Raw genomic sequence first — 26,633 nt, forward strand, 5'->3', positions numbered from 1 at the left:
AGAGGACCACCCTGGCAGAGCAAGACTCCAGTACACCATGGAAGGACAGAGGACCCAGAGAGGGCACAGAGGGGGGTGAGATGAATGACCCAGTGCACTGTTCTGAGAGGACACTTAGAGTAGCAATGGGGTCAAACCACCCCCAGCAGAAGGCCACCTGAGTGCAGGAGTGACCAGCACAGAAAAGGGGTGGAAGCAAAAGAAAAGGATGTGTCATGTCCCCTCCATGGCAGTCCCTGGGCATGTGTACAAGAAGCACAAGAGCAGTGTCCATTTCCTGACAACTTTGCCAAAGACAAGACCACAGGAATGACCTTGGGGCAAATCACCTGCCCTCAAGAGATGCCAACAGCCCTTCATCTAAACCGGCTACCTCGGCTGACATCTTTCTGCATGAAAATCTTCGAGCCTCTAATCCTGGTACTTAGAGAAATGATCCTTCATAAAGGAAAGCACGTGGCATGTGCAGGAAATGAAAGGGCAGCAGTGCAGGAAACCAGGACACAGCCCCTGCCATTAACTGGGATGCTTCACAACTGGCATGAACTAGACAGAAAATTATGACTTCCACAAAGGTGCCTGTGGGCCTGAGGCAGGGCAGGACTGCTATAAAAGGCAGCCCAAGTCTCTGCTCTCTCATCCACTTCTCTCACCTCATTCTCCTCAGGAATCAGGTGAGTGGGAAGCCTCTTCTCCTGCTTCAGCTGCTGTGGGCTGTGCTAGGCCAGGGCTGGGAGCTGCTGGTGCTGGGAGAGGGAAGGGGAGAGAAGGTGTTGTGCAGAGAGAGGCTGGGACTTGGCTGAGGAGGCTGGTGGGCTTTGGGCTGGGCAGTGGAATGTGGGGCAGGAGGTGGCTTGGCTGCAGGGGGGTTGGGTGCAGGGCTGCTTCTCATGTGTGCCCGCTTTGTGCTTGTCCCTGCCCTGTGTGCCAGGTGCCCCTGTGAGCCAGAGACATGTCCTGCTGCCAGCCCTGCAACCCTTGCTGCCAGCCCTGCGGGCCCACCCCGCTGGCCAACAGCTGCAATGAGTGCTGTGTCAGGCAGTGCCAGAGCTCCACCGTGGCCATCCAGCCCTCTGCTGTGGTGGTGACCCTGCCTGGGCCCATCCTCAGCTCCTTCCCACAGAACACCGTGGTGGGATCCTCCACCTCCGCTGCCGTTGGCAGCATCCTCAGCTGTGACGGAGTGCCCATCAACTCCGGGGGCTTTGACCTCTCCTGCATCACCAGCTGCTACCCTCGCAGATGTGGGCCCTGCTAAAGGCTCTGCAAACATCCTGGAGCAACAACCTGCAAGATCTCACAACATGATGCTGGACTGAAAACAGAACTTTAATACATTGTGTTTGGAGCTTCGTGATAATGTTTCTTTCTCCCACTCTTCCATCTCTTTCCTTTGCTGTCTGTGTCTCCCCAACCCAGCCCAGGGGGACCTGTTGTCCTCCCTCCCTCTGCAGGGCTGGCAGATGGACACCCTGCACAAGCTCCACTGCATCTTAGTGGCTGCTGCTGGTGCCCTCTTTGACCTGCCTGCTTTTCTTCTTTAGACTCAATAAAGTTGTTTTGCATCCAAACCTGGACCTCCGAGTCCTCATTTCCTCTTTGGAAACTCTTCCATCTGCTCATGGGAGATATTGGTGAACGGACCAGTTGGGATTCCCTTGATTAGATTTGATTTTTTGCATTTTCTGATAGAGCTGTCAGAATTGTCTCTGCTAACTGCCAGTGAAAGGGCTTTAGGGACACCATGGGTCTAAAGGCTGGCTGCATTGGGGATGGGAAACAACAGTGTCTGGGGAAAGCCAACAGCTTCATCTCTTCCTTCTCCTCTTCTCGGTTGCCCTTTCTAGAGCCCATGAGCAGCACACGTGGTCAGTGGCAGAAGACACCCATCCCTCTTGCAGTCCTTCATCCCCTGGCAGGGCCCAGCTGCTGTCCAGACATCCAGGGCTGAGACAGCTCTCAGGCTGGGACCAGATCAGGCTACTCAGAGCAGTCTCCATTCATTGAACCCAACACCCCCAGGGGCAACCGTAGCTCCAGCAGAGCACCCAGTGCCAAAAGATTCACTTTCTGGCCACCACACCTCCAATCATATACAGAGGGTAACTGGGTAGATCATGCACAGAGCAACCCCCCAGCCACTTAGGCTCTCAGCTAGCCAGCTATCCCTTGATTCCTCATGCATTTTTTTCAGGTGTCCATCTCCCATGAATTGGAGCAATCAACTTTTCGCTTCATCATTAATTCACATAGTCAGTCCGTCCAGTGGATGTTTAGGATTGTACAGAGGTAGCGCTGATGGAAGCCGCAAGTGGTGGAGGTAAATGACCCATGATTCAGACCCATATAAAAGAGTAGACAGTACAATGTCTCTGTAAACAATGATCTTTGCACTTTTCTTTGGGTGTATCTTTTGCCACACTCTTTTATGGAGTTTACCAAAAGCTCTGTATGTCTTTGCTAACCTGGTGTCTATTTCTGCATCAATCTTACCATCTGAGGAGATGATGCTTCCCAGGTAATTAAACTGCTGGACTGCCTATGTGACCAACACGTCTGTCCCTGAACAGGCAGCAGTCCCGAGCATTGAGGCCGTGCTGCTGAGAACACAGCTGTGCTGGGCAGGGCACGTCCAGGATGCAGGACCACTGCCTCCCTAAGACTGTGCTCTGTGGGGAACTTGCCATGGCTGCAGTGAGAGAGGAGCCCCGAAGAGGAGATACAAGGACTGCCTGAAACAATCCCTCAGCCTTGGCCATATTGATCACCACCATTGGTCTACTCTGGCTCCAGCTGGGAGGCCTGGAGACACACCATCTATAACTCTGCTGCTGCTGCTTTTGAGAACACACGCAGGATCACTCTCGAGGGGAAAAGACAACACAGAAAGAATCGCGTCTTGTTGATATCACCAAGGGAGCCTTTCTGCTGTGCCTTCTGCAACCGGACTTGTCTATCTCGCATTGGCCTTTTTAGCCATCAGCGCTCTTGCAGCAAGAGTGGGTAGAGCCCCTCTCAAATCTTTGTTCGCGAAGACCAGCTATGATGATGAATTCACATATTTGGGTATGATTTTCAGAGGCATCTTTTTACACCTTTGACATCAGACTCAGGAAAAACTCTAAATGCTGGCATCCCTTGTTTATCCGTGGTCTCCTGACTTCAAGAAAGGGACTCCTGAAGGCACAGCTGGGCTCTAATAGTGGATCATGCACACAACACCACATGGATCATATGAGGTTTCCATCAGGTTTCCTGCCCACAGTCTGTGGCACAGACACCATGGTTGTCCACCTCACTGGGCACCTTCAGTGGTACAGGACAGGCAGCAACCCTATCCCAGCCCAGTGACTGAGAATGACCCTGCTCGTGCTCCTCTGCCCTGGCTCACCCAGGGCTCTGAGGCAGGGCCAGCCCCAGCTCTGTTCACACCCCAGTGCTTCTCACTTCCTGGCCAGGGTCTTCCTGGTCTTCCAAGAGTCTCAGGCCATGGGAAATCTGTCCTCCAACAGACCTTGCACTCGACTGGGAACCACCTGGGCACACTGAAGGGCAGGGCTGTGCCTGCAGAGGAGCATTTCTTCTCCCCACCATGGGCTCTGCAGGGAACAGGACCAGTCTGGGCAGTTCCACTCTGCAGACCAGTACTCACACTAAGGCCAGGAAGGCACAGCCCAGCATGGATCCAAGCCTCATTGTACTCTGGGTCGAGGAAACAGACCCCAGGAACACCAGGATGGAGCCCTTCCAAGCACAGCAGAGATTAGCCCTATAGGTATTCTATAATCAGTTGTCTAAATCGTCTGGGATTAAAAACAAATACTGAAGCAGGAACTCCAGTAAAATGATCTTCGTCTCCTACTACAGAGACAGAAAAATGTGAGGCTGTATAAGTCACAAAATAACAATTTACTGCCAGGGAAATTAATGACAATGCAAAGATACAAGAAGGAAAAGGTTTACCCCCACAAAAGGTGAATTCACTGCTCCTCATGGTCCCCCAGGAACCAAGGGGAAAGAGAATAGAGAAGGATCCTCCCCACCAACCAGCCCTGTCTACCCAACTAAACAAAAGGAAACATAGGAAACCAATACCAAAAGCAAAACGTAAGAAAACTGTGTTGCTTGCAGAGTTACACCACTGGGCTGGTCACTCCCCATCACCCGTTTAGGTTCAGGTCTCAATTGCAGAGGTGGTGTTAGTTCAGACTCTCTTTGTTCACTGCCATGTGCTCTCTCCAGCCTGCTCTGTGGGCCTGCTTTGGCCTGGCTGGGCCACGGGGGAGCGGCAGGAGCAGCGCCTGGGGTGCTGTGAGCTGGGTGGGTCCGGGCTGGTGAGTGGGTGCAGACAGAGGGCTGGGGTTCCCCGCACACTGCTGTGATCCCCCGAGGTGGCAGCGAAGGGTTTCCCTTTCTTTCTCTCCCCGCTTACGGTGGAGGGTGAGCGGTAGCAAAACCCCGGGGTTGTTCCAGGTCCTCCCTGCTGTGCTGCTTTCCCAGCGAGGCAGGAACAGTTCCAGCGGTGAAAAGAAACCTCAGGGGAACTCAGACACATGGCAAGAGCCTCTCTCAAACTTCCCATGCCGGATGGGCAGACTGGCCCCTTCAGATGACATAATGGAATGAATTCTCTACGGCTCCCTCCCTTCAATGTACCCATAACAGCAATGCTCTGGGTACCTGTATCTGCCACCCGAGACAGAAGTCTAATTTGGACCTGCTGACTCACCCCTTGGGACTTCTCACTTCTCCCAAGGTGACAAGAGACTAGAGAAAAAGTTCAGTTGCTCAGGTCCTTCTTTGCTGTTCCCTGTCTGCAGTGTGTGTCTCTTAAGATGCCTCTTTAGTTCTGGGAAATAAATAGAACAGCAGCCAAGCACATCCCATTTTCTCCCAGGTATGGATATGGGTGTTCTCCCCTGGGAATCCCATGGGCACACTGAAGGGCAGAGCTGTGCAGAAAGGCTTGTAGTGGTGGGACAAAGAGAAAAGGGATTAAAGTGACAGATGGCAAGTATAAATGAAATATTAGGAAGAAATTCTTCCCTCTGAGGGTGGGGAGGCACTGGCACAGGTTGCATGGAGAGCTTCGGGATGCTCCATCCATTCAGGTGTTCTGAGCAGGCTGGATGGGGCTTGGAGCACCCTGCTCTAGTGAAAAGCGTCCATGCCCTTGACAGGAGGGTGGGATTAGATGATCCATTCAGTGCATTCTATCCCAAACCATTCTATGAGCCTCTGGTCTCTGGGCTGTCCATTGCAGAAAACTTTTGTTCCCCAGGGTCTGCCTTCCTTTGGCTGCTGCTCTTGGGCACTGCTTTGGTCCATGGTTTCAGTAAGGAAGACACTGATGGACAGACATCCATACATGGGAGGAATGTTTTCAATTACTAGTGAAGCCAGAAGTCATTTGCACAAACTCAGCCCAAAGTCCTTTACCACTGCATAGCCTGAGCGTGGCTGATCCCCATCCCAAGGTGGGATTGTCTCAGCCCTGCATGTCTGCACAGAGGCTTTGCCTGCCTGTGCTGAGGGACTGTAGGAGGCACATATCTCATCTGCCTGTGCTCCTGTGTGCTGGCCATGGACCCCAGAGTGGGTAATGGAGGGGAGGAGAAGGTGGAGGAGGAGATCATGGACTGTATTCAAGAAAAGTTCTTTTTCTTCCCCCTTCATGACACCCTTTAGTTCCAGTGTCTCTCTAATGGCCTTTGTCTGTCAAGCAGTCAGGGATGTGTAGGACAGCTCCAACACTAAATGCCCAAAGTGAAGTAAAATGCACTACAGGGATTCCCAAGATCTGTTTTGTCCAACATGTTCCCTGAGCACAATGGAAGAGTTGCCACAAGATGAAGGAGGACTCGGAGGAACAAGCTTGGATGCACAACAGATTTATTGAATCTAAAGGAGGAAAGGAGGTGGCTCCCAGAGAGCCCCAGGAGCAGCCACTAAGATGCAGTGGAGCTCGTGCAGGGTGTCCATCTGCCTGCTTGGCAGAGGGAGGGAGGGAGGGCAACAGATCAACGTGTATTGGCCTCAGCAGCCTGAGACCACAAAAAAAATAGATGGAAAAGCAGAAGAAGCAAATAGAATGTCCTGAAGTTCTATCTCATGCCCAGACCCATGATATAAGCTTTAGCAGGGCCCACATCTGCGAGGGTAGCAGCTGGTGATGCAGGAGAGGTCAAAGCCCCCGGAGTTGATGGGCACTCCGTCACAGCTGAGGATGCTGCCAACGGCAGCGGAGGTGGAGGATCCCACGGCGGTGTTCTGTGGGAAGGAGCTGAGGATGGGCCCGGGCAGGGTCACCACCACAGCAGAGGGCTGGATGGCCACGGTGGAGCTCTGGCACTGCCTGACACAGCACTCATTGCAGCTGTTGGCCAGCGGGGTGGGCCCGCAGGGCTGGCAGCAAGGGTTGCAGGGCTGGCAGCGGGACATGTCTTGTAGCTCAAAAGGGCACCTGGAAGGGAGGGCAGAGGAGCACAAAGTGGGCACACATGAGAAGCAGCCCTGCAGCCAATCCCCCTGCAGCCAAGCCACCTCCTGCCCCACATTCCACTGCCCAGCCCAAAGCCCACCAGCCTCCTCAGCCAAGTCCCAGCCTCTCTCTGCACAACACCTTCTCTCCCCTTCCCTCTCCCAGCACCAGCAGCTCCTAGCCCTGGCCTAGCACAGCCCCCATCAGCTGAGACTTGCAGGGAGGAAAGACATGGTCTTGAAGCAGCAGCAGGAGGAGAAGAGGCTTCCCACTCACCTGATTCCTGAGGAGAAGGAGGCGAGAGAAGTGGATGAGAGAGCAGAGACTTGGGCTGCCTTTTATAGCAGTCCTGCCCTGCCTCAGGCCCACAGGCACCTTTGTGGAAGTCATAATTTTCTCACCAGCTCATGCCAGTTGTGAACCGTCCCAGCTAATGGTAGGGGCTGTGTCCTGGTTTCCTGCACTGCTGCCTTTTCATTTCCTGCACATGCCACGTGCTCTCCTTTGTGAAGGATCATTTCTCTAAGTGCCAGGATTAGAGGCTCGAGGGTTTTCAGTGCAGAAAGACGTCAGCAGAGGTTGCAGGTGTAGATGAAGGGCTGTTGGCATCTCTTGAGGGCAGGTGATTTGCCCCAAGGTCATTCCTGTGGTCTTGTCTTTGGCAAAGTTGTCAGGAAATGGGCTTCTTGTACACGTGCCCAGGGACTGCCATGGAGGGGACATGACACATCCTTTTCTTTTGCTTCCACCCCTTCTCTGTGCTGGTCACTCCTGCACTCAGGTGGCCTTCTACTGGGGGTGGTTTGACCCCATTGCTACTCTAAGTGTCCTCTCAGAACAGTGTACTGGGTCATTCATCTCATCCCCCCTCTGTGCCCTCTCTGGGTCCTCTGTCCTTCTGTGGTGTACTGGAGTCTTGCTCTGCCAGGGTGGTCCTCTGCATCTCCTCAGCAGAGCCTTGATCTTTGGTGGCTACATACCAGTGATGAGCAGCCCAGTTTCAGAGCCTGCACTTTGCTCTGGATGAGGTGGAGACTTGGTGAGCAGAGCAGGAAGGTGCTGGATGTCAAAATGTTTGACTGCGTGTTGAGGAAAGAGGAGGGCCAGCACATGCAAGGCCAAGAGCTTAGAGATAGGTCATTGCTGGGACTGAGTGTAGTGGGATTTGGCATCCATGGCCAAGTGTTCTGACCCTTCCATGAGCACATTCTCTCATTATTGGTCAGAGGTGCTGCCCTCCCGTTGGAACTGAAGAGCCGTGCCTGGTCTCTGTTCAAGGGGGAGAGTCAATTGCTCCATGCATGGGGTGTGGAAGAAAGGCCATGCCCACCATCTCCCTTTACTTCTCTGGAAAGGGATCAGAGTGTTTTCTCCAAATTTGCATCTTTTAACCTATCTGTAGGATAAGGCAGCATTGCCTCAGGAATGCATCAAACCCCAAAGGGACAGTTTTCCATCCATTCCCTCATCAGGCTGGTTCCCCCAAACACAAAACAACATCTGTGAGTCCTTCACTTGACAATATGGTGAATTAATTTTATGTTTTATGAATGAATGATTTTCTGTGGAGGAATACTTGGCTTAGGGAGTGTCCCAGCATAGCTCAGCTCCTTTGGGCACAGACAATGCTCTCAACCAGTCGTCTCACCTCTCCCCAGTCTCACGTGATGAAATCTCCACCCGGGGTAAACCTTATAGCTGGACTCCAGATTTATTTACTCTGGTAAACAGGAGACTCAGGGGAGAACTTATCCCTCTGTCATTAACTGGAAAAAGGTTGTAGCGAGGTGGGTGTTGTTGGGTGTTGGAGGTTGAAAGAAGGAAACAAAGTCCATCATCTCCCACTTGTGCACTCGTGGCCACTCACTTGGCATTCTTGGGGCATGTAAGCAAGAAACACAAAAGTGGTGACCATTTTCTGACAACTTTTTCCACAAATAAACCAACTATAAATGACCTAGAAGAACATCAAATGTAAACAAGAGACGCCACCTATCTTGATCAGAGCCTTCTGCCTGTGCTGACATCTTTCTGCCCTGCAAATCCTTGAGCCACTCATCCAGGCATCTTCCAGAAGCTTTCATATAGGAAGGCATGAGGAATTAGCTAGGAAATGAAAAGGCAGCAGTGCAGGAAAACAGGACACAGCCCCTGCCATTAGCTGGGATGCTTCACAACTGGCATAAGCAGGTCAGAAAATTATGACTTCCACAAAGGTGCCTGTGGGCCTGAGGCAGGGCAGGACTGCTATAAAAGGCAGCCCAAGTCTCTGCTCTCTCATCCACTTCTCTCACCTCCTTCTCCTCAGGAATCAGGTGAGTGGGAAGCCTCTTTTCTTACTGCTGATTCAAGACCACGTCTTTCCTCCCTGCAGGTCTCAGCTGCTGTGGGCTGTGCTAGGCCAGGGCTGGGAGCTGCTGGTGCTGGGAGAGGGAAGGGGAGAGAAGGGGTTGTGCAGAGAGAGGCTGGGACTTGGCTGAGGAGGCTGGTGGGCTTTGGGCTGGGCAGTGGAATGTGGGGCAGGAGGTGGCTTGGCTGCAGGGGGATTGGGTGCAGGGTTGCTTCTCATGTGTGCCTGCTTTGTGCTCCTCTGCCCTCCCTTCCAGGTGCCCTTTTGAGCTACAAGACATGTCCCGCTGCCAGCCTTGCAACCCTTGCTGCCAGCCCTGTGGGCCCACCCCGCTGGCCAACAGCTGCAATGAGTGCTGTGTCAGGCAGTGCCAGGACTCCCATGTGGTCATCGAACCCTCCCCAGTGGTGGTGACCCTGCCCGGGCCCATCCTCAGCTCCTTCCCACAGAACACCGCCGTGGGATCCTCCACCTCCGCTGCCGTTGGCAGCATCCTCAGCTGTGACGGAGTGCCCATCAACTCCGGGGGCTTTGACCTCTCCTGCATCACCAGCTGCTACCCTCGCAGATGTGGGCCCTGCTAAAGGCCCTGCAGACATCCTGGGGCAACAACCTGTAAGATCTGACAGCATGGTGCTGGGCAGGAGATACAGCTTTGGGACATTGTGTTTAGAGCTTCACGATGCTATTTGGTTTTTCCACTCTTTCATCTCCTTCCTTTGCTGTCTGTGCCTTCCCAGGCCAGCCCAGTGCAACCTGTCACCCTCCCTCCCTCTGAAGGGCAGACACCCTGCAGTAGCTCCACTGCATCTTAGCATCTGCGCTTTGTGCTCTCTCTGATCCACCTTCTTTTCTTCATTACGCTCATTAAAGTTTTTGTGCATCCAAGCCTGGCCCTCAGAGTCCTCCTTTATTCCAGGCATTTTTTCCAGTATGTTCTGTGTAAACGTTGCAGAAAGCAGAGTGTGGGTCTCCATGCATGGATTTTACTTTGTGGTTTTTTTTCCATTGCAGCTCTCAAAAAGATCTCTGGCTTTTCCTTAACCAAAGATCTTTAGGGACACCATGGGCCTAAAGGGTGGTAGAAATGGGGAAGAGAAACAACAATGTCAGGGGAAAGCCCACAACCTCATCTCTTCCTTTTCCTCCCCTCCATTACCCCGTTCAGTGTCCACAAGCAGCACACGTGGTCAATGGCAGAAGACACCCATCCCTCTTACAGTCCTTCAGTCCCTGGCAGGGCCCAGCTGCTGTCCAGACATCCAGGGCTGAGACAACTCTCAGGCTGGGATCAGTATCTGCCATGATCAGGCTACTCAGTGTAGTCTCCATTCATTGAACCCAACACCCCCAGGGGCAACCGTAGCTCCAGCAGAGCACCCAGTGCCCAAAGAGACACTTTCTGGCCACCACACCTCCAGTCACAGGCAGATGGTGACTGGGCAGATGGCACACACAGCATCCCCCCAGCAGTTTGGTTCTCTATAGCTTAAGCTCAGTTAGGAACCCCCTTTCATCTAAGAACCTTGGAATTGGTCATGGAACATCAGAAGGCAAAGATTTGGGAATGTCACCAAAGGAGGTGGTAGTACATGCTAAAGAGTCCCTCTGTATAAAAATATACAGGGAAGGGAGAAGTAATAGTCTTTGTTTACTGATGGATCCTGCCAGATGGTGGGAAAGCACTGGAATGGAATCAACTTGATGGGGTCCCCTTTGACAAGTAGGAGGAACCGCTGAAGGAGAAGGTGAATCAGCTTGCAGAGGTGAAGTTTGCTGAGGTGAAAGCCATCCAGCTGGCCTTACACATCACTGAACAAAAGAAGTGGTCAGTACTTTGTAGTGACTCATGACAGTGGCAAATGCTGTGTGGGGGTGGTTGCAGCAATAAAAGCAGAATAACTGGCAGGGCAGAGGTAAACCCACCTGGGCTTGTGCACTGTTGTCGGGCATCACTGCCCAGGTGGAGAACCTGGCTGTGAAGGTACATCATGTTGATGGTCACGTACCCAAAAGTGGGGCCACTGAAGATTTTCAGAAAAAGCAGCCCATGGATCAGGCTGCTGGGATTGAAGTGGCTCGGGTGGATTTGGATTGGTAATGCGAGGGTGAATTATTTCTGGCTCAGTGGGTCCATGAAAACTCGGGACATTGAGCAACATACGGATGGGCTCGTGACTGAGGGCTGGGCTTAGCCATGGACACCTCCTCCCTGATTATCCATAGCTATGAAACCTGCACTGCCATCAAGCAGGCCAAGCAGGTAAAGCCTTTCTGGGATGGAGAATGATGGATGAAATGTAAGTACAGGGAGACCTGGCAGATTAACTGTCCCACTACCCAAAACCCACCATGGCAAGCACTGTGTGCTTATGATGGTGGAAGCAACCACCAGTTAGTTGGGAATATTCCCTATGTCCCATGCCACCACCCTGACCCCCATCCTGGGCCTTGAAAAGCAAGTCAGTATTGCAGAATTAATTGAATCATACAATGGAACTCATTTCTGAAACAACTTCGTATACACTTGGAGCAAAGAACACAGCACTGAGTGGGTAAATCACATCCCCTGTCATTCACCATCCTCTGGGAAGTCCAAAGAATTTGATGGACTTGTGAAGATGACACGTAGAGCAATGGGTGGTGGGACCTGCAGGCACTGGGATACATATTTAGCAAAGGCCACCTGGTTAATCAACACATGGGGATCTGCCCAATCAAAACTGTTACATAGTGTATAAGGGGATAAAGTTCCTGCAGTGCACATTAAAAACATGCTGGAGAAAACACTCTGGGTTTTTCCTGCCTCAGGCAAAGGCAACCCCATCCACGGGATTCCTTTTGCTTCAACTCCTGGGTGCACTTGGTAGGTGTGGTAGTTTTAATCTAGGCCTTACTTGGTGACCAGTTTGTAACCAAGGAAGAGGCAGTGTTCCCAGTATTCCATACGATTTTTATGTAAATCAGGGTATAAATAATAAGGGAGGAGAGGCCTTCGCTCTCTTCTCTTCCGGTGAGGTTCAGGAGCAGTGGGTCCTTGCGTTAGTCTCGCTTATCTAAAGCTGAGGCTGCAGCGACCGATGGCCTGCCACGTGTGGGGTTTGGAAAGTGCTGGCTGTGTCTCCCAATCCTGCTTTTCTAAGGGACGTGGTGAGATTTGTTTTGCTAGTTATTTTGGTAGTTCTTGAGTTTGATTATGTATATCTATTCAGTGTCCCTTTTTGTCCCCTTTTGTTCCTTTTTCCCCTTTTCCTTTCCCTTCAGGGGGTGTTTGGATTCCCTTTTGCTGTGTACATAGCATCTTAACTGTATATAACTGTAATATATATAAAATATATATTTTTATATAACTAGATTGATTTCAGGTTCTTCAATTTACATAGTTTTTTCCTTTGCCCTGGGGGAAGGAGGGAGGGGGAAGAGGGGGCTGCTACTGTGAGTTTGGACATTTGGCAGGGAACCAAGTCCGAACCATCACAGTAGGTAATGCAGGAGGATGGGGAATTCCAGTGTGTGTCTCCAGGGGATCTGATTTCAGCTGAGAATAGCCAGTAAATTAAATTGTGTAGTGTTAAGAACTATCTGACACTGTGCATTACAATCTCTATGATGGCTAACTGTGCATCACCTCACTGAGCACCTCAGGCCTCAACATCAGCCACAGGCAGTCTGGGAATCTGAGCCTGATTCTCTCTGATCATTGCACTCGCACCAGTGAAGAATGAACTGGGATAAAAAAGAACAAGAGCAGCAGTGCTGCAATCAGAACTGACTCAACTGTGCAACATGCAGCAATCCAACACCTCACACCAGCTCCCCTGCTTGAAAGACTGTTCCCAAGGACGGAGCCAAGAGTCATGGACTAAATAAATTCAAGTGTTTTTTTAATATTATTATTTTTGTCTGGAGATTTTATGGTTATTTGACAGAGGTGTTCTGCAGGCTAAAGGAATGATATCTGTATATGTATCTATTGAAACAGATAAAGAGGAAGGTGATGGGATATTGAGAAATGCAAAACTTGTCATGACATAAATGATATGGAGTAAGGTGGGTATGTTGTTCTGGTTCAACTGGGATGGAGTTAATTTCTTCTCAGTAGCTGTTACAGGGCTATGTCTTGGGTTCAGGATGAGAATGGTGTTCACAACACACGGATGTTTGGCGTTTTTGCTAAGTCATGTCTATAGGAAGTCAAGGACATTTTTCTTGTCTCATGCTCTGACAGTGAGGAGGTCCAGAAACGAAACTGGGAGGGAGCAGAGCCAGAGGAGATGACCTGAAATGACCAAAGAGGTATTCCACAAAAAGGAACATCATGCCCCGTAAATAAAATGGGGGGAGTTACCCAGGAAGGACCAATCTGACTTCAGGAATGGGAGTCTGGCATCACTCAACAGGTGGTGAGCAACTGCATGGTGCACCCCTTGCTTTTCCCATTTTATTACCATTATCACTATTGTTTACGGTTACCACCATATTTTACTTATTTTCAATTATTAAACTGATCTTAAACTACAAGTTCTACTTTGATTCTCCTCCACAATCCACCACCAGTAGCATGTTGCTTAAATTCCAGATGGGTTTAAACCACAACACTGAGTGTGGCTGATCCCAATCCCGAGGTGGGATTATCCCAGCCCTGCATGTCTGCTCAGAGGCTTTGCCTGCCTGTGCTGAGGGACTGCAGGAGGTAGGAATCTCATCTGCCTGTGCTCCTGTGTGCTGCCCATGGACCCCAGAGTGGGTAAGGCAGGGGAGGAGAAAGAAAAGATGAGGCTGTGGGCTGTCCCCTGACACTGTTGACTCCCTTCCCCACTTCTACCACCCTTTAGACACAATGGTCTTCCTGATGGCCTCTAGCTGTCAAGTAGCAAGGGATATCTTTGTCAGCTCCAATGGAAAAAGCACAAAGCAAAATCCAAGGAAAAAAATCCCACACTCTGCTTCCTCCATCTTTCTTCCCTGAATAGACTGGAAGAGATGCACAGATTGAAGTAGGACTCGGAGGGCCAGGCTTGGATGCTCAAAAAATTTAATGAGGCTAAAGAAAAAAAGCAGGTGGCTCCCAGAGGGCACCAGCAGCAGCGACTGAGATGTAGTGGAGCTCCTGCAGTGTGTCTATCTGCCTGCCTGGCAGAGGCAGAAAAGGAGACGGATCCCCCTGGGATGGGGCTGGGGAGACAGAGACAGCAAAGGAAAGAGATGGAAGAGTGGGAGAAGGAAACATCATCTTGAAGCTCTAAACACAATGTCCCAAAGTTCTCTTTTCAGTCCAGCAGCACGATCAGAGGTCTTGCAGGTTGTTGCCCCAGGATGTTTGCAGGGTCTTTAGCAGGGCCCACATCTGGAAGGGTAGCATCTGGTGATGCAGGAGAGGTCAAAGCCCCCGGAGTTGATGGGCACTCCGTCACAGCTGAGTATGCTGCCAACGGCAGCGGAGGTGGAGGATCCCACCACGGTGTTCTGTGGGAAGGAGCTGAGGATGGGCCCGGGCAGGGTCACCACCACAGCAGAGGGCTGGATGGCCACGGTGGAGCTCTGGCACTGCCTGACACAGCACTCATTGCAGCTGTTGGCCAGCGGGGTGGGCCCGCAGGGCTGGCAGCAAGGGTTGCAGGGCTGGCAGCAGGACATGTCTCTGCCTCACAGGGGCACCTGGCACACAGGGCAGGGACAAGCACAAAGCGGGCACACATGAGAAGCAGCCCTGCACCCAACCCCCCTGCAGCCAAGCCACCTCCTGCCCCACATTGCACTGCCCAGCCCAAAGCCCACCAGCCTCCTCAGCCAAGTCCCAGCCTCTCTCTGCACAACACCTTCTCTCCCCTTCCCTCTCCCAGCACCAGCAGCTCCCAGCCCTGGCCTAGCACAGCCCACATCAGCTGCAGCAGGAGAAGAAGAAGGGCTTCCCACTCACCTGATTGCTGAGGAGAAGGAGGTGAGAGAAGTGGATGAGAGAGCAGAGACTTGGGCTGCCTTTTATAGCACTCCTGCCCTGCCTCAGGCCCACAGGCACCTTTGTGGGAGTTATTATTTTCTCACCAACTCATGCCAGTTGTGAACCATCCCAGTTAATGGCAGGGGCTGTGTCCTGGTTTCCTGCACTGCTGCCTTTTCATTTCCTAGCTAATTCCTCGTTCCTTCCTATATGAAAGCTTCTGGAAGATGCTGGATGAGTGGCTCAAGGATTTGCAGGGCAGAAGGACGTCAGCAGAGGCAGAAGGCTCAGATCAAGGGCTGTTGGCATCCTGTGTGGGTAGGGAATGTTCACCTGGGTCAGCTGTGTGTGCTTTATTTGTGGCATGGTTGAAAGGAAAGGGGCACCCCTCTTGTGCTTCTCACCCACAGGGTGTCCAACTGCCCACCCTGTGGAGGGACGGAGGCTGTCGGAGCCACAAACAAAAAATGTAAAGGGAGGAGGGATGGAAGAAGTGGAAAATGTCCACAATCTCTTTCATGTCCCATCACGTGGCAGTTCTTGGGCATGTGGGTAAGAAGCAAGAGAGTGGTGCCATTTCTTGACAGCTTTGCTATAAAACAAATACTCAGAAATGACGAAGGTGAAAACCAACTTCCTGATGTTTTTGTGTTCCAGAAATGCTTGAGCCTCTAATCCTGGCACTTATGAATTCTTCATATCGGAAAGTCTGTGGAATGCATAGGAAATGAAAAGGCAGCAGTGCAGGAAACCAGGACACAGCCCCTACCATTAACTGGGATGGTTCACAACTGGCATGAGCTGTCAGAAAATAATTACTACCACAAAGGTGCCCATGGGCCTGAGGTAGGGCAGGACTGCTATAAAAGGCAGCCAAAGTCTCTGCTCTCTCATCCACTTCTCTCACCTCCTCCTCCTCAGGAATCAGGTGAGTGGGAAGCCTCTTCTCCTCCTACTTCTGCTTCAAGACCACGTCTTTCCTCCCTGCAGGTCTCAGCTGCTGTGGGCTGTGCTAGGCCAGGGCTGGGAGCTGCTGGTGCTGGGAGAGGGAAGGGGAGAGAAGGTGTTGTGCAGAGAGAGGCTGGGACTTGGCTGAGGAGGCTGGTGGGCTTTGGGCTGGGCAGTGCAATGTGGGGCAGGAGGTGGCTTGGCTGCAGGGGGGTTGGGTGCAGGGCTGCTTCTCATGTGTGCCCGCTTTGTGCTTGTCCCTGCCCTGTGTGCCAGGTGCCCCTGTGAGCCAGAGACATGTCCTGCTACCAGCCCTGCAACCCTTGCTGCCAGCCCTGCGGGCCCACCCCGCTGGCCAACAGCTGCAATGAGTGCTGTGTCAGGCAGTGCCAGAGCTCCACCGTGGCCATCCAGCCCTCTGCTGTGGTGGTGACCCTGCCTGGGCCCATCCTCAGCTCCTTCCCACAGAACACTGCCGTGGGATCCTCCACCTCCGCTGCCGTTGGCAGCATCCTCAGCTGTGACGGAGTGCCCATCAACTCCGGGGGCTTTGACCTCTCCTGCATCACCAGATGCTACCCTTCCAGATGTGGGCCCTGCTAAAGGCCTTGCAAACATCCTGGGGTAACAACCTGCGAGACCTCTGATTGTGCTGCTGGACTGAAAACAGAACTTTGGGACATTGTGTTTAGAGCTTCAAGATGATGTTTCCTTCTCCCACTCTTCCATCTCTGTCCTCTTCTGTCTGTGTCCCTCCATCCCATCACAGAGGGATCTGTTGTCCTCCCTCCCATTGCCAGGCAGGCAGATGGACACACTGCAGGAGCTCCACTGCATCTTAGTGGCTGCTGCTGCCCTCTGGGAGCCACCTCCTTTTTTTCTTTAGACTCATTAAAGTTGTTGTGCATCCAAACCTCGTCCTTCAATCTGTGCATCTCTTCCAGTCTATTCAGGGAAGAACGATTGAAGAAGCAGAGTGTGAGACTTCCTGCAGTGGATTTTTTTTTGTGCATTTTCTGATAGAGCTGTGAAAACCATCCCTACTAACTGCACAGTGAAAGGGCTTTAGGTAAACCATGGGTCTAAAGGCTGGCCGCATTGGGGATGGGAAACAACACTGCCTTGAACCAGGCCATTCTCTCTTCTCCTCCTGCTCCCCTCCATTACCCTCTTTAGGGTCCATGAGCAGCACACATGTTCAAAGGCAGATGATACCTGTAAATAGACCTGGCAGGGCCCAGCTGCTCTCCAGACATCCAGGGCTGAGACAACTCTCAGGCTGGGATCAGATCAGTCTACTCAGTGCAGTCTCTGTTCATTGAACCCAACACCCCCAGGGGCAACCGTAGCTCCAGCAGAGCACCCTGTGCCCAAAAAGCCACTTTCTAGCCACCACACCTCCAGTCACAGGCAGGGGGTGACTGGACAGATGGCACACACAGCATCCCCACAGCATCTTGGGCTCTCTGCAGGCTACTTATACCCTGACTCCTCATGGCTTTTTTAAGGCTTCCACCTTACCTGAGGCAGAGAAAACGACTTTTATATTAATTGTCAATTCACGTGTTTGGGTATGGTTTTCCATAGCACCTGAAAATATCTTTTTCAACCTGGGACTTCAACCCTAGGGCAAATTCAGGGCAAAACCCTGAATCCTGAAATTGCTGGGGTATCTGTGGTCTCCTGGCTGCAGAGGAGGAACTCCTGAAGACACAGCTGGGCTCAAAAATAATGGCTCAGGCTCGCAACACCCCACAGACCAGGTGAAGTTACTGTTGTGCAGTCCTGCCCTGCCTCAGGCCCACAGGCATCTTTGTTGAAGTCATAATTTTCCGACCAGCTCCTGTCAGTTGTGAACCATCCCAGCTAATGGTAGGGGCTGTGTCCTGGTTTCCTGCACTGCTGCTTTTTCATTTCCTGGCATAATGCCAAGTGTGGTTCATTTCTCTAAGTGCCTGATTAGAGGCTCAAGCATTTCCAAGGCAGAAGGATGTCAGCAGAGACAGATGTCTGAGATCAAGGGCTGTTGCCATCCCTTGCAGGCAGGTGATGTTCACCTGTTTTACTTCTGTGGGTTCGTTTAAGCTAAATTTGCCAGCAAATGGGCATCACTCTTGTGCTTCTCTCCCACATGCCCAGGGACTGCTGTGTGAGGGGACATGGTAGCATTTTTGCAGAAAAATTACCAATTCTTGAGGTTTTCCTGGCCTTAAGCATACAGACTTTTGCTTGGCTCCATGCAGACATGCATGAACACACATTTGCCGATCTGTGCTTGTGAGACCCTCATCGTGCCTTCACGTGCAGGTCAGACAGTGTTGCTGGTGACTGGGATGGGACAGGGGCTCCTCACATCCAGGCCAGTGCCAGATGCTCTTCTACAGCTCATCATCCTGGTGCTGAGTGAGGCAGTGGCTGCACCTCTGCGTGTCTGTGATGGAAGGGCTTGCCCAAGGAATCTTTCCCCTTGGATCCATGCCATGCACCCTGCCTCTGGGGATGGGTGAGAATGGGAAGAGGAGAAGAGGGCTCTGGGCTCAGGCCAAGGTTGTTGCTCTCTCATTACCATCTTCTATCTGAGCCCTGTTCAGCAGCACAGCTCCACCCACAGCAGGAGGAACTGCCTTCAGCGATTGCAGTCCCCCAAACTCCCAGGACCATCAGCAGCACCAGGGTCCTCCCAAGAACACAGCACAGGCTGAGATCATCATCAGCAGGGCACGTTCCAAGGCCAGGGGGAACATTTCTGGGCAGAGATTCAGGGGCTGATGATCACTGGCTGTGGAGTAGCCAGAGCTGTTGTCCTCACCTCCAAGGGCCAGGGCCTGAAGGAGGCCAAGAGTGTGTCCTTCCCTTTTATTACTCTAAGGAATGAGAAAGGGTCCACTTGCTTACCCATTTGTTTCCTTACAGCATATCTTCTTTCTCCCTGGACAGCTTTAGTGAGGATCTAAACAGGAAAGGACCACCCTGAATCAAAGCTGGGATGCAGAAGAGTTTGTCTCTGAGAAAATACCAGAGTGAAAGGGTCAGTACGGGCAGAAAAGAGTCAGTGTCCCACAAAGGTAGAGGCAGGATAGTCCAACCTAAGCTGGTATTGGTGGGGCCTCAAGGCTGAAGGGAGCAGAAAACAAGAAAGGAAAAGCAGGGAAAAGGGAGGTGGCAACAATCTCCACCTTTCACTCTGACATCAACTTCTTGGTTTCCAGTGCTCCTTGTCTTGTCTGTCATCAGTGGCTTCAGCAAGGGGGACACCTTCTGCTGCCACAGCAGTGCATGGTCTTGAATTACGGCCAAATTACAGGAAACATTAGTTAAAATAGGTGCACCTGTTTTCTCTAGATGCCATTAATACTTGTAAATTTTATAAAATAAGAGAGAGAAAAAACATCTCCTTTTCTCATTATCTCAGACTCTTTGTCTTGTGGGTTTTTTCTCCAATCAATTCTGCTTCTCCCTTTGATCTGAAAAACTGGACTCAGTTTTTCAGAGAAAAATGTGAAGAAGTATTGTAGAAGCTTTTTCTCTCTCTCTGCAGTACATATTTTCTTACCTTGAAACCCAAACAGGCAGGACTTTTGAAAGTTGATACAGGGTCATGGAAGCTCTCTCATCTCACTCCCATTCTTAGGATGTCCCAGTCTTGGAAGCTCTCTCATCTCATTCCCATTCTTAGGGTGTCCCAGTCTCTCCCTGGCTGGCACATCTTGCACCATGCCCTGGATATCCATTCCTGCACTCCTGAGTGCTCACAATGCCAGAGCATCTTTTTCCTTCTCTTGACCTTGGAGACTTCCAACAGGACAAGGAATGAGGAGCAGAATTAAACATCTCACAGGTCTCTCAATCTGCTGGAGGTGTCATGGAGCCAGCACAGGAGGGTCAGGCTGTTCCCTGGAGACTCTGTTCAGCACAGTATTAAATATGGAAGATCTGGCTCTCTCTGGGGTATCCCCGTGGGAGGCATTGTTTTGCTGTGGGATACATGTTGAGCTGAGGTCTCAGACCTCCTTCCCAAACACACCCACTGCCCTGCTGTTCCCATCCATGTGGCTGTGCCTGCAGAGCAAGGCACAGGGAACCTTTTCGTCTACCACTCTGCATCCACCTGTTTTGCATTGCTGCACAATCACTGAAATGTGTTTTCTTCCAGGCACCACGGGGCAGACCAACATCACCCAGCAACAAGGACGACTCACAGCAGGGTGGACCCTCCCACAGGAGGCTTTTCTTGAGAAGATAATGGTGCTGACACAGAGCTCCAGAAGAACTGCATCCCCTAACTCCCATGAAAGTGGAAATCCCTAAACGGAGAGGAGCATGAGTGATGAACAAAGGTTTATTGGTGCCTTTGACAATGCCTGTGGTAATTTTCCTCCCTCTGTTCTATCCAGGCTGACCACAGGAGGGCATTCACATGAAAATTTGTCTTACAGCAGACATATTTTTCTCAGGTGGTTGTGGAGGCTGAGTTCAGCAGTTTGGGATGATTTGAGTTCTGGCTGAACCTGAAATCCTTCTTTTGAGTCCTTGTAGGTCTGCAACGGACTGATGTATATCAGATATTGATGATTCCAGCCTGGCAGGATCAGGAATGCATGTGTGCATGCATAAGATTTCTCTGAACCATTCAGAGAGCTTCTTTGCCCACGGCGACAGGCCACAGCCAAGCAGGGCATATGTTGTCAGGGATATTTTGCTTCACATGTACTTCTGATGCTTCTTGGCCTTGTGCCCCTTGAAGGACACCTCATTCTACTCTTGCTCTTGCTGCATCTCTGGCTTTTCCCTCTCCTTTACCTCACCAACGAGGAAGGGGAGAGGATTTGGATCAAGTCTGATGACAGCATGAGGTCTGCAGCCACAGTGAGTGATACCAACACCCCAATCTCAGACAAGGCCACCCATCCTCCTTCGGAGCAGTTTTGATATCTCCTGTGGTAGGCAATAGGAATAACTACAGACCTTACCACTTCCTGGTGGCCTGGTCATATTCTTAGGAGTGAAATGGTGTTCTAGGACCAGTCCCAGTTCCCATGAAAGCAGCAATGCTGCGATGACGTGCTCTTATGGCTGGACTTGGGACCACAGGGGAGGGCTGGGTGAGATGGTGGAGTCCTGGCACTGCCTCACTGTAGAGCTCACTGCAGATGTTGGCCAGCAGGGCTGGCAGGGCAGGCATGGGGTGGAGCAGGACATGTCTGGGGCTGGAGCTGCCCCTGGGAGAAACACTTGAAAGGAATTGGAGCACTGGGACACGTGAGGGGCAGCTGGTCACAAGTCACAAGCCCATCACCCCTCAGTGAATGTTTCAAAGGTCAGGAGGCAGAAACTGAGTGCTGAGACCAAAAAGTTTATTGGCCTCATCCAAACACCATACTGCACAGTGTCACCAGGCCCAGTGGGGCTGCAGCCTATTTCTTCAAGGGCCTCCTCAGGCAAGTTCCAGGCAGTCTCTGAGTCAGACCTTTGATTTTTTTCCCCTTCCCATGATAAGGAGCACCGCAAACCTGGATGGAAGCATTGGATGGGAGACCACGCATTTGCATGACCAGAAAAAAAAGTTGGGAGGAAAGAACTTCAGACTCACCTAGATTGCAAAGGGAAAGAGGAAAGAGAGGTAGATGACAGAGCAAGAAGTTTGGACTGGCTTTTGTGGTGGCTCCAACTTGCCCCAGGCACAGAGGTGGCCCCTGTGGAAGTGGCAATTTCCTGGGGTGTCCGTGATGAATGGAAAACATCCCAGCTAATGACATGGCTGGGTGTTTTTTTTCCCCAACACTACCTGTTATTTTCCTGGTGTATGTCACATTCCCTCACAGAGGCTTCTGAGTGCAGGGATTGAGGGGTTCCAGGATTTCCAGGGCAGGATTATTCAGTGCCAGCAGGAGCCTCAGCTCAAGTGCTGGATGGCTGCAGGGCAGGCAAGTGATGCTGGCCTGGAACACGCTGGTGGTGTTGCCTGTGACTTTTTTGAGAAGAAGGGGCCCTGCAATTCTTGGCTGGTCACCCAAGGGATTTCCTTGTGTGAGAACATGCTGTGTCTCCCTTCTCTCTCTCCCTGCCTTCCCAGCAAGGATATAACCCTGTGGAGGTTTCCTTTTTCACTCCCAAGTTCTGAGACAGCTTTTGAGAGTCCATTTTGGCCCCCACCCTCAAACGCAACAGGGGCAGAGGAAGTGCAAGTCCATTTCACAGCTTCCATGGAGCACTTTCATCAGTGGCACTGGCTGATCCAGGGGGTGCAGCTGGACAATATCTAGAGGGATACAGAAGTAATAATTTACATCATTCACTACACAAAACTTGTCAAAACTTTCAACTTCCCAAGCAACAAGAAGATGTCAGCCATGTCCCTTTGATGTCACCAGACCCCTGTGATGTCACCGATGGCTTTGTGCCATCACAGCTGTCCCTTTGTTGTCAACACTCCCCTGTGATGTCACTGATCCCCAGTGATGTCACTGACTTTCCTGTGATGTCACCCCTGTCCCCTCTGTTGTCACTGATGTCCCTGGTGATGTCACTGTTGTCTCTGTGGTGTCACCCCTGGCCCTGTGAAGTCACAGCTGTCCCTTTCTTGTCCCCAGTCCCCTGTGATGCCACTGGTGATATCACCCATGTCCGTGTGATGACACCACTCTCCCCTCTGGGTTCACCAATGTCCCAGTGATGTCACTACTGTCTCTGTAACGTCACCCTTGTCCTCTGAAGTCATCAATGTCCTCAGTGATGTCACCCATGTCACTGTGATATCATCCCTTTGTTATCACTAGTCCTGTGGGTAGTCACTGGTCCCCAGTGATGTCACTGATGTTCCTGTGATGTCACCAGGGTCACCCATGATGTCACTGCTGTCTCTGTGATGTCACCCCTGGCCTTGTCAATTCACTGATGTCCCCTGTGATGTCACCAATGTCCCTGTGACATCACAACTTTCCCATTTTGTCACCACTCCTGTGTTATGTCACTGGTTTCCAATGATGTCACTGCTGTCTCTGTCATGTCACCATCGTACCCAGTGGTGGCACCATGTCCCGTGATGTCACTGATTTCCCTGTTGTCACCAGTCCCCTGGGATGTAATTCTGTGGGCTGAACACAGTGAGCAAACACCACCAATACCCCCAGGGAAATACCAAATGGCAAAGCTGTTTTAAAATTATTTATGGGGAAAACTTCGAAAGAGCTCAGACCTACTCAGCATCAACATTGTAAGACCACCAGATAAGTTGCGTGGTTGTTTCTCTTCTCCAGCTTTTTTTTTTTTTTTTTTTTTTTTGAAGGGAGTGTGGATACTGACTCATGGAACCACACCAGTGGGTAGAGGATCTGGGAGAACAATGCTGACATTTGTGTAGCTCATTTCTCAACAGCATATGCACACCTAGATTTTACAATCAAACACTCAACTGCCCTGCCAGACCATTGCATTTACTTTGACACAGATCCTGTCACATCTCTGAGTCAGTCAGGGGACTGAGATGCCCCTGATCAGTGAATTGACAGGCGAGTGTTTGGCAGATGAGTATATGGCGGATTTCGTGTCACCATCCCTAAGCCCCTATGGCTTCTTGCAGTCTAGAGATAAGTGTAACTTTGAGGTTAAAGACATCACTTTAAATAACATAACAAACAGAGGAAAGATCAACTTTGAGGCACTGAGGGATCCTGTGTTGGATCAGTTACAGTGTTATAGTGTAAATATAGAGAGTAACAACCCTAAAAATATAATGACAGTGCACCACTGTGTCACTGTGTCACCAGAAACAAGCAGAAGAGGGCAACAGACACCAAGGCCCCTTTGGAGGATGCAGAAGGTGATTTATGGCCAAAGACTACAGTATGAAAATTTAAAAGCCTCCTCTGTAGATTTGGGTCATGGGCATGCACTGGAAACACTCCTGCACTGCTATCCTGGAAGGCCAGAGCAACTGTGGGAAAAGTACTTCTGTAAGTAGCCCTTTGGAGAAGCATTTCATGGGATGGCTGAGGTTAGAAGAGGCCATCTTGTCTGACGACCCTTCTGATTCAGGGCACATAGAACAAGTTACCAAGAACCACGTCCTGATGGTTTTTGAAGATCTCCAAAGATGGAAACTCCAAAAATTTCCTGGACAACTTGTTTTACAGTGCTCAGTCAGTCTTGATGTTCCAGACACAACCTCCTGTGATTCAGCCTGTAACCATGGCCTCTGGTCCTGTCACTGGGCACCTCTGAGAAGAGTCTTCTTTGCACCTTCCCTTCGGTTTTGTATATAAAGAGTGTATTTGCTTTGTGTAACAAGGTTTTGGCAGTGAAGGGGGCTCCAGGGGTGGTTTCTGTGAGATGTCAGATGAAGAGAATTCCAGCTGGTCCAGAGTGGACCCATTGCTGGTCAGAGCTGTTGATACTGCTTCCCTGATGCCATTTTAAGAAGAGCTAAAAAACTGCTGTGCAACAGCAGCTGGGAGAGAAGGGTGGAATATGTGAGAGAAAACAGCTGTGCAGACTCCAAGGTCAGTGAAGAAGGATGTGGCACGGGAGCCCCAGGCACTGGGACAGAGATTTCCCTGCAGCCCACGGAGGTACACACTGGAGCAGGTGTCCACTCCAGGACAGAGCAGGTGGATGGACCCTGAAGGAACCTATGACCCCATGGAGAGCTGGAATAGGTTCCTGGCAGGAAGTGTGGCCCTAAGGAGAAAAGCCTTTGCTGGAGCAGGTTTGCTGGTAGGACCTACACTGGAAACCAGTCAGTTCCTGAAAGGTTGCACCCTGTGGAAAGGACCAGTGCTGGTGCAGTCTGTGTAGAACTGCAGCCTGTGGGAAGGTCCCTTGTTGGAGAAGTTTGTAAAGGAATGTTCCCATGCTGGAGCTGGGAATGAGTGTGAGGAGGAAGGAGCAGTAGAAACAACACACTGCAATACCTTGTCCCCCTGTGCCACTCAGTGGCAGAATGTAGAGAAGTCAGGAACGAAGCTGAGATTAGGAAGAAAGGAGTGGTGGGAAGAATGTCATTTTAGATTTGTCCTTATTTCACATTATCCTGCTCTGGTTTTGACTAGAAATAAATTTAATTATTTTCCCTGAGTCTACTTTGCACATAATGGTAAAGTCTAGGTGATTTCTTTCGATCCTCTCAAACCATGAGCCCTTTGTGACATTTTCTCTCCCTGTCTAGTTGTGAAGGGCTGTGGTAGAGCATCTGGGTGGGCATATGGCAGACAACCTGTCTTCAGTCCAGCACCAGGACTGAAGGTCTTGCAGGTTGTTGCCCCAGGATGTTTGCAGGGCCTTTAGCAGGGCCCACATCTGCAAGGGTAGCAGCTAGTGATGCAGGAGAGGTCAAAGCCCCCGGAGTTGATGGGCACTCCGTCACAGCTGAGGATGCTGCCAACGGCAGCAGAGGTGGAGGATCCCACGGCGGTGTTCTGTGGGAAGGAGCTGAGGATGGGCCCGGGCAGGGTCACCAGCACAGCAGGAGGTTCAATGACGACGGTGGAGCTCTGGCACTGCCTGACACAGCACTCATTGCAGCTGTTGGCCAGCGGGGTGGGCCCGCAGGGACAGCAGGGCTGGCACAGCTCTGTGCAGGACATGTCTTTGGGACACAAAGGGCACCTGGACAGAGGGCATAGAGGAAGCAAAACATGGGGATGTGTGAGGAGCAGACTGCCACCACATCATAAGGGGGACAAGACACAAGACAGGCCAGGAGGTGGAGGCTGTGCAGAGATGTGTTAGAGCTTGTTGCCCTCATCCTGGCCCAAAAAGAGCCACCAGCTTCTATGCAGCTACTGCTCAGCCCCCAAGTGCAGATGTCACATGCACACAGTCCCAGCCTCCCTCCATTTCTGACCTTCTCCCCATTTCTCTCCCACGACAAGCAGTCCCAAGAGCCATCTTAGAAGAGAGCTGGAATCAACTGAGAGGTCCATGGAGGTGAGACCTCCTTTAGAGAAATCAGAAAAAGAGAAGGGGCTTCAGACTTACCTGATTCCTGAGGAGAAGGAGGCAAGAGGAGTGGAGAAGTTGAGCAGGCTTTTATTATGGACCTTTACTTTCCCAAGCTGCCAGAGGCATCCCTGGTAGACATGATCATTTTCTGAGAAACTCATCTTGATTGCAAAACATCCCATTTAATATGCAAAACATCCCATTTAATTCTATGGTCTGTGGCTTGGCTTCCTGAACGTCTGTGTTTTCATTTCCTGCTTTGTTTCAGGCACATTTCCCCGTGAAAGTTTTTTGGGTTTTTTTGGTGACAAGATGAGAGGCCCAAGCCTTTCTGTAACAAAACACATCAGTGCAGGCAGATGACTCAGAGGACACTTATCTCACATGCTGGAAGAGTCTAGTAAAAGCAAATGATGTCAGTCTGGATCACTCCTTTGGGGGTCTTTGATGCCCTTGTTGGCAAGAAGTGGCTCAGCTCCTGGATTTTGCTCTATCCTGCCTAATAATGAACCCAGAAAAACTCTGCTGGACTGTTTCTCATCCTTTTCTTCTGCACCAGGGAGAAGTCTGTGAGGCCCATGCCTTGTTCTTCTTCAGAATCCTCTAGCCCTGCCACTGTCATCTCCAGTTGTCCACTGAAGAGGCCACAGTTCACTGTGATTCTTTCACAGAATACTCTGAGTTGGAAGGTTCACACAAGGATCATGGAGTCCAACTCTTAGCCCTGCACAGCACAACCCCAAGAGTCACACCCTGTGCCTGTGAGTATCACCAAACACTTATTGAACTCTGTCAGACTTGAGGCTGTGCCTAACCACCCTGTGGGGGATGAACCTTTTTCTAATATCCAACCTAAACCTGCCTGAATCACCTTCAGGCCATTCCTTGGGGTCCTGTCCCTGGTCCCCCCAGAGCAGAGCTCAGTCCTGCCCCTCCTCTGCCCCTGCCCAGGAAGCTGGAACTGCAGTGAGGTC

The 26,633-nt window shown here is 51.1% G+C and overlaps 4 protein-coding genes and 1 pseudogene across 4 annotated transcripts; 3 read left to right on the plus strand and 2 right to left on the minus strand.

The window, feature by feature from the left end:
- Nucleotides 1-560: 560 nt before the first annotated feature.
- On the plus strand, nt 561-1,258 carry LOC126635025 (feather keratin Cos1-2-like; annotated as a pseudogene).
- Nucleotides 1,259-6,135: 4,877 nt separating this feature from the next.
- LOC126635031 (feather keratin Cos1-2-like) lies at nt 6,136-6,444 on the minus strand. Its single transcript, XM_050305953.1, has one exon. It carries the CDS (start codon nt 6,439-6,441, stop codon nt 6,136-6,138), a length of 306 nt encoding a protein of 101 aa, XP_050161910.1. The 5' UTR covers nt 6,442-6,444.
- Nucleotides 6,445-9,106: 2,662 nt separating this feature from the next.
- Nucleotides 9,107-9,415, plus strand: LOC126635029 (feather keratin Cos1-1/Cos1-3/Cos2-1-like). The gene has a single exon (XM_050305952.1). The coding sequence runs from the start codon at nt 9,110-9,112 to the stop codon at nt 9,413-9,415; it is 306 nt and encodes a 101-aa protein (XP_050161909.1). The 5' UTR covers nt 9,107-9,109.
- Nucleotides 9,416-14,162: 4,747 nt separating this feature from the next.
- On the minus strand, nt 14,163-14,468 carry LOC126635027 (feather keratin Cos1-2-like). The gene has a single exon (XM_050305950.1). The coding sequence runs from the start codon at nt 14,466-14,468 to the stop codon at nt 14,163-14,165; it is 306 nt and encodes a 101-aa protein (XP_050161907.1).
- A 1,549-nt stretch (nt 14,469-16,017) lies between these two features.
- LOC126635028 (feather keratin Cos1-2-like) lies at nt 16,018-16,323 on the plus strand. The gene has a single exon (XM_050305951.1). It carries the CDS (start codon nt 16,018-16,020, stop codon nt 16,321-16,323), a length of 306 nt encoding a protein of 101 aa, XP_050161908.1.
- The last annotated feature ends 10,310 nt before the right edge of the window (nt 16,324-26,633 follow it).

Source organism: Myiozetetes cayanensis, unplaced genomic scaffold, assembly GCF_022539395.1.
Source record: "Myiozetetes cayanensis isolate MyiCay16 unplaced genomic scaffold, myiCay2020 scf104, whole genome shotgun sequence".
NCBI lineage: Eukaryota > Metazoa > Chordata > Aves > Passeriformes > Tyrannidae > Myiozetetes > Myiozetetes cayanensis.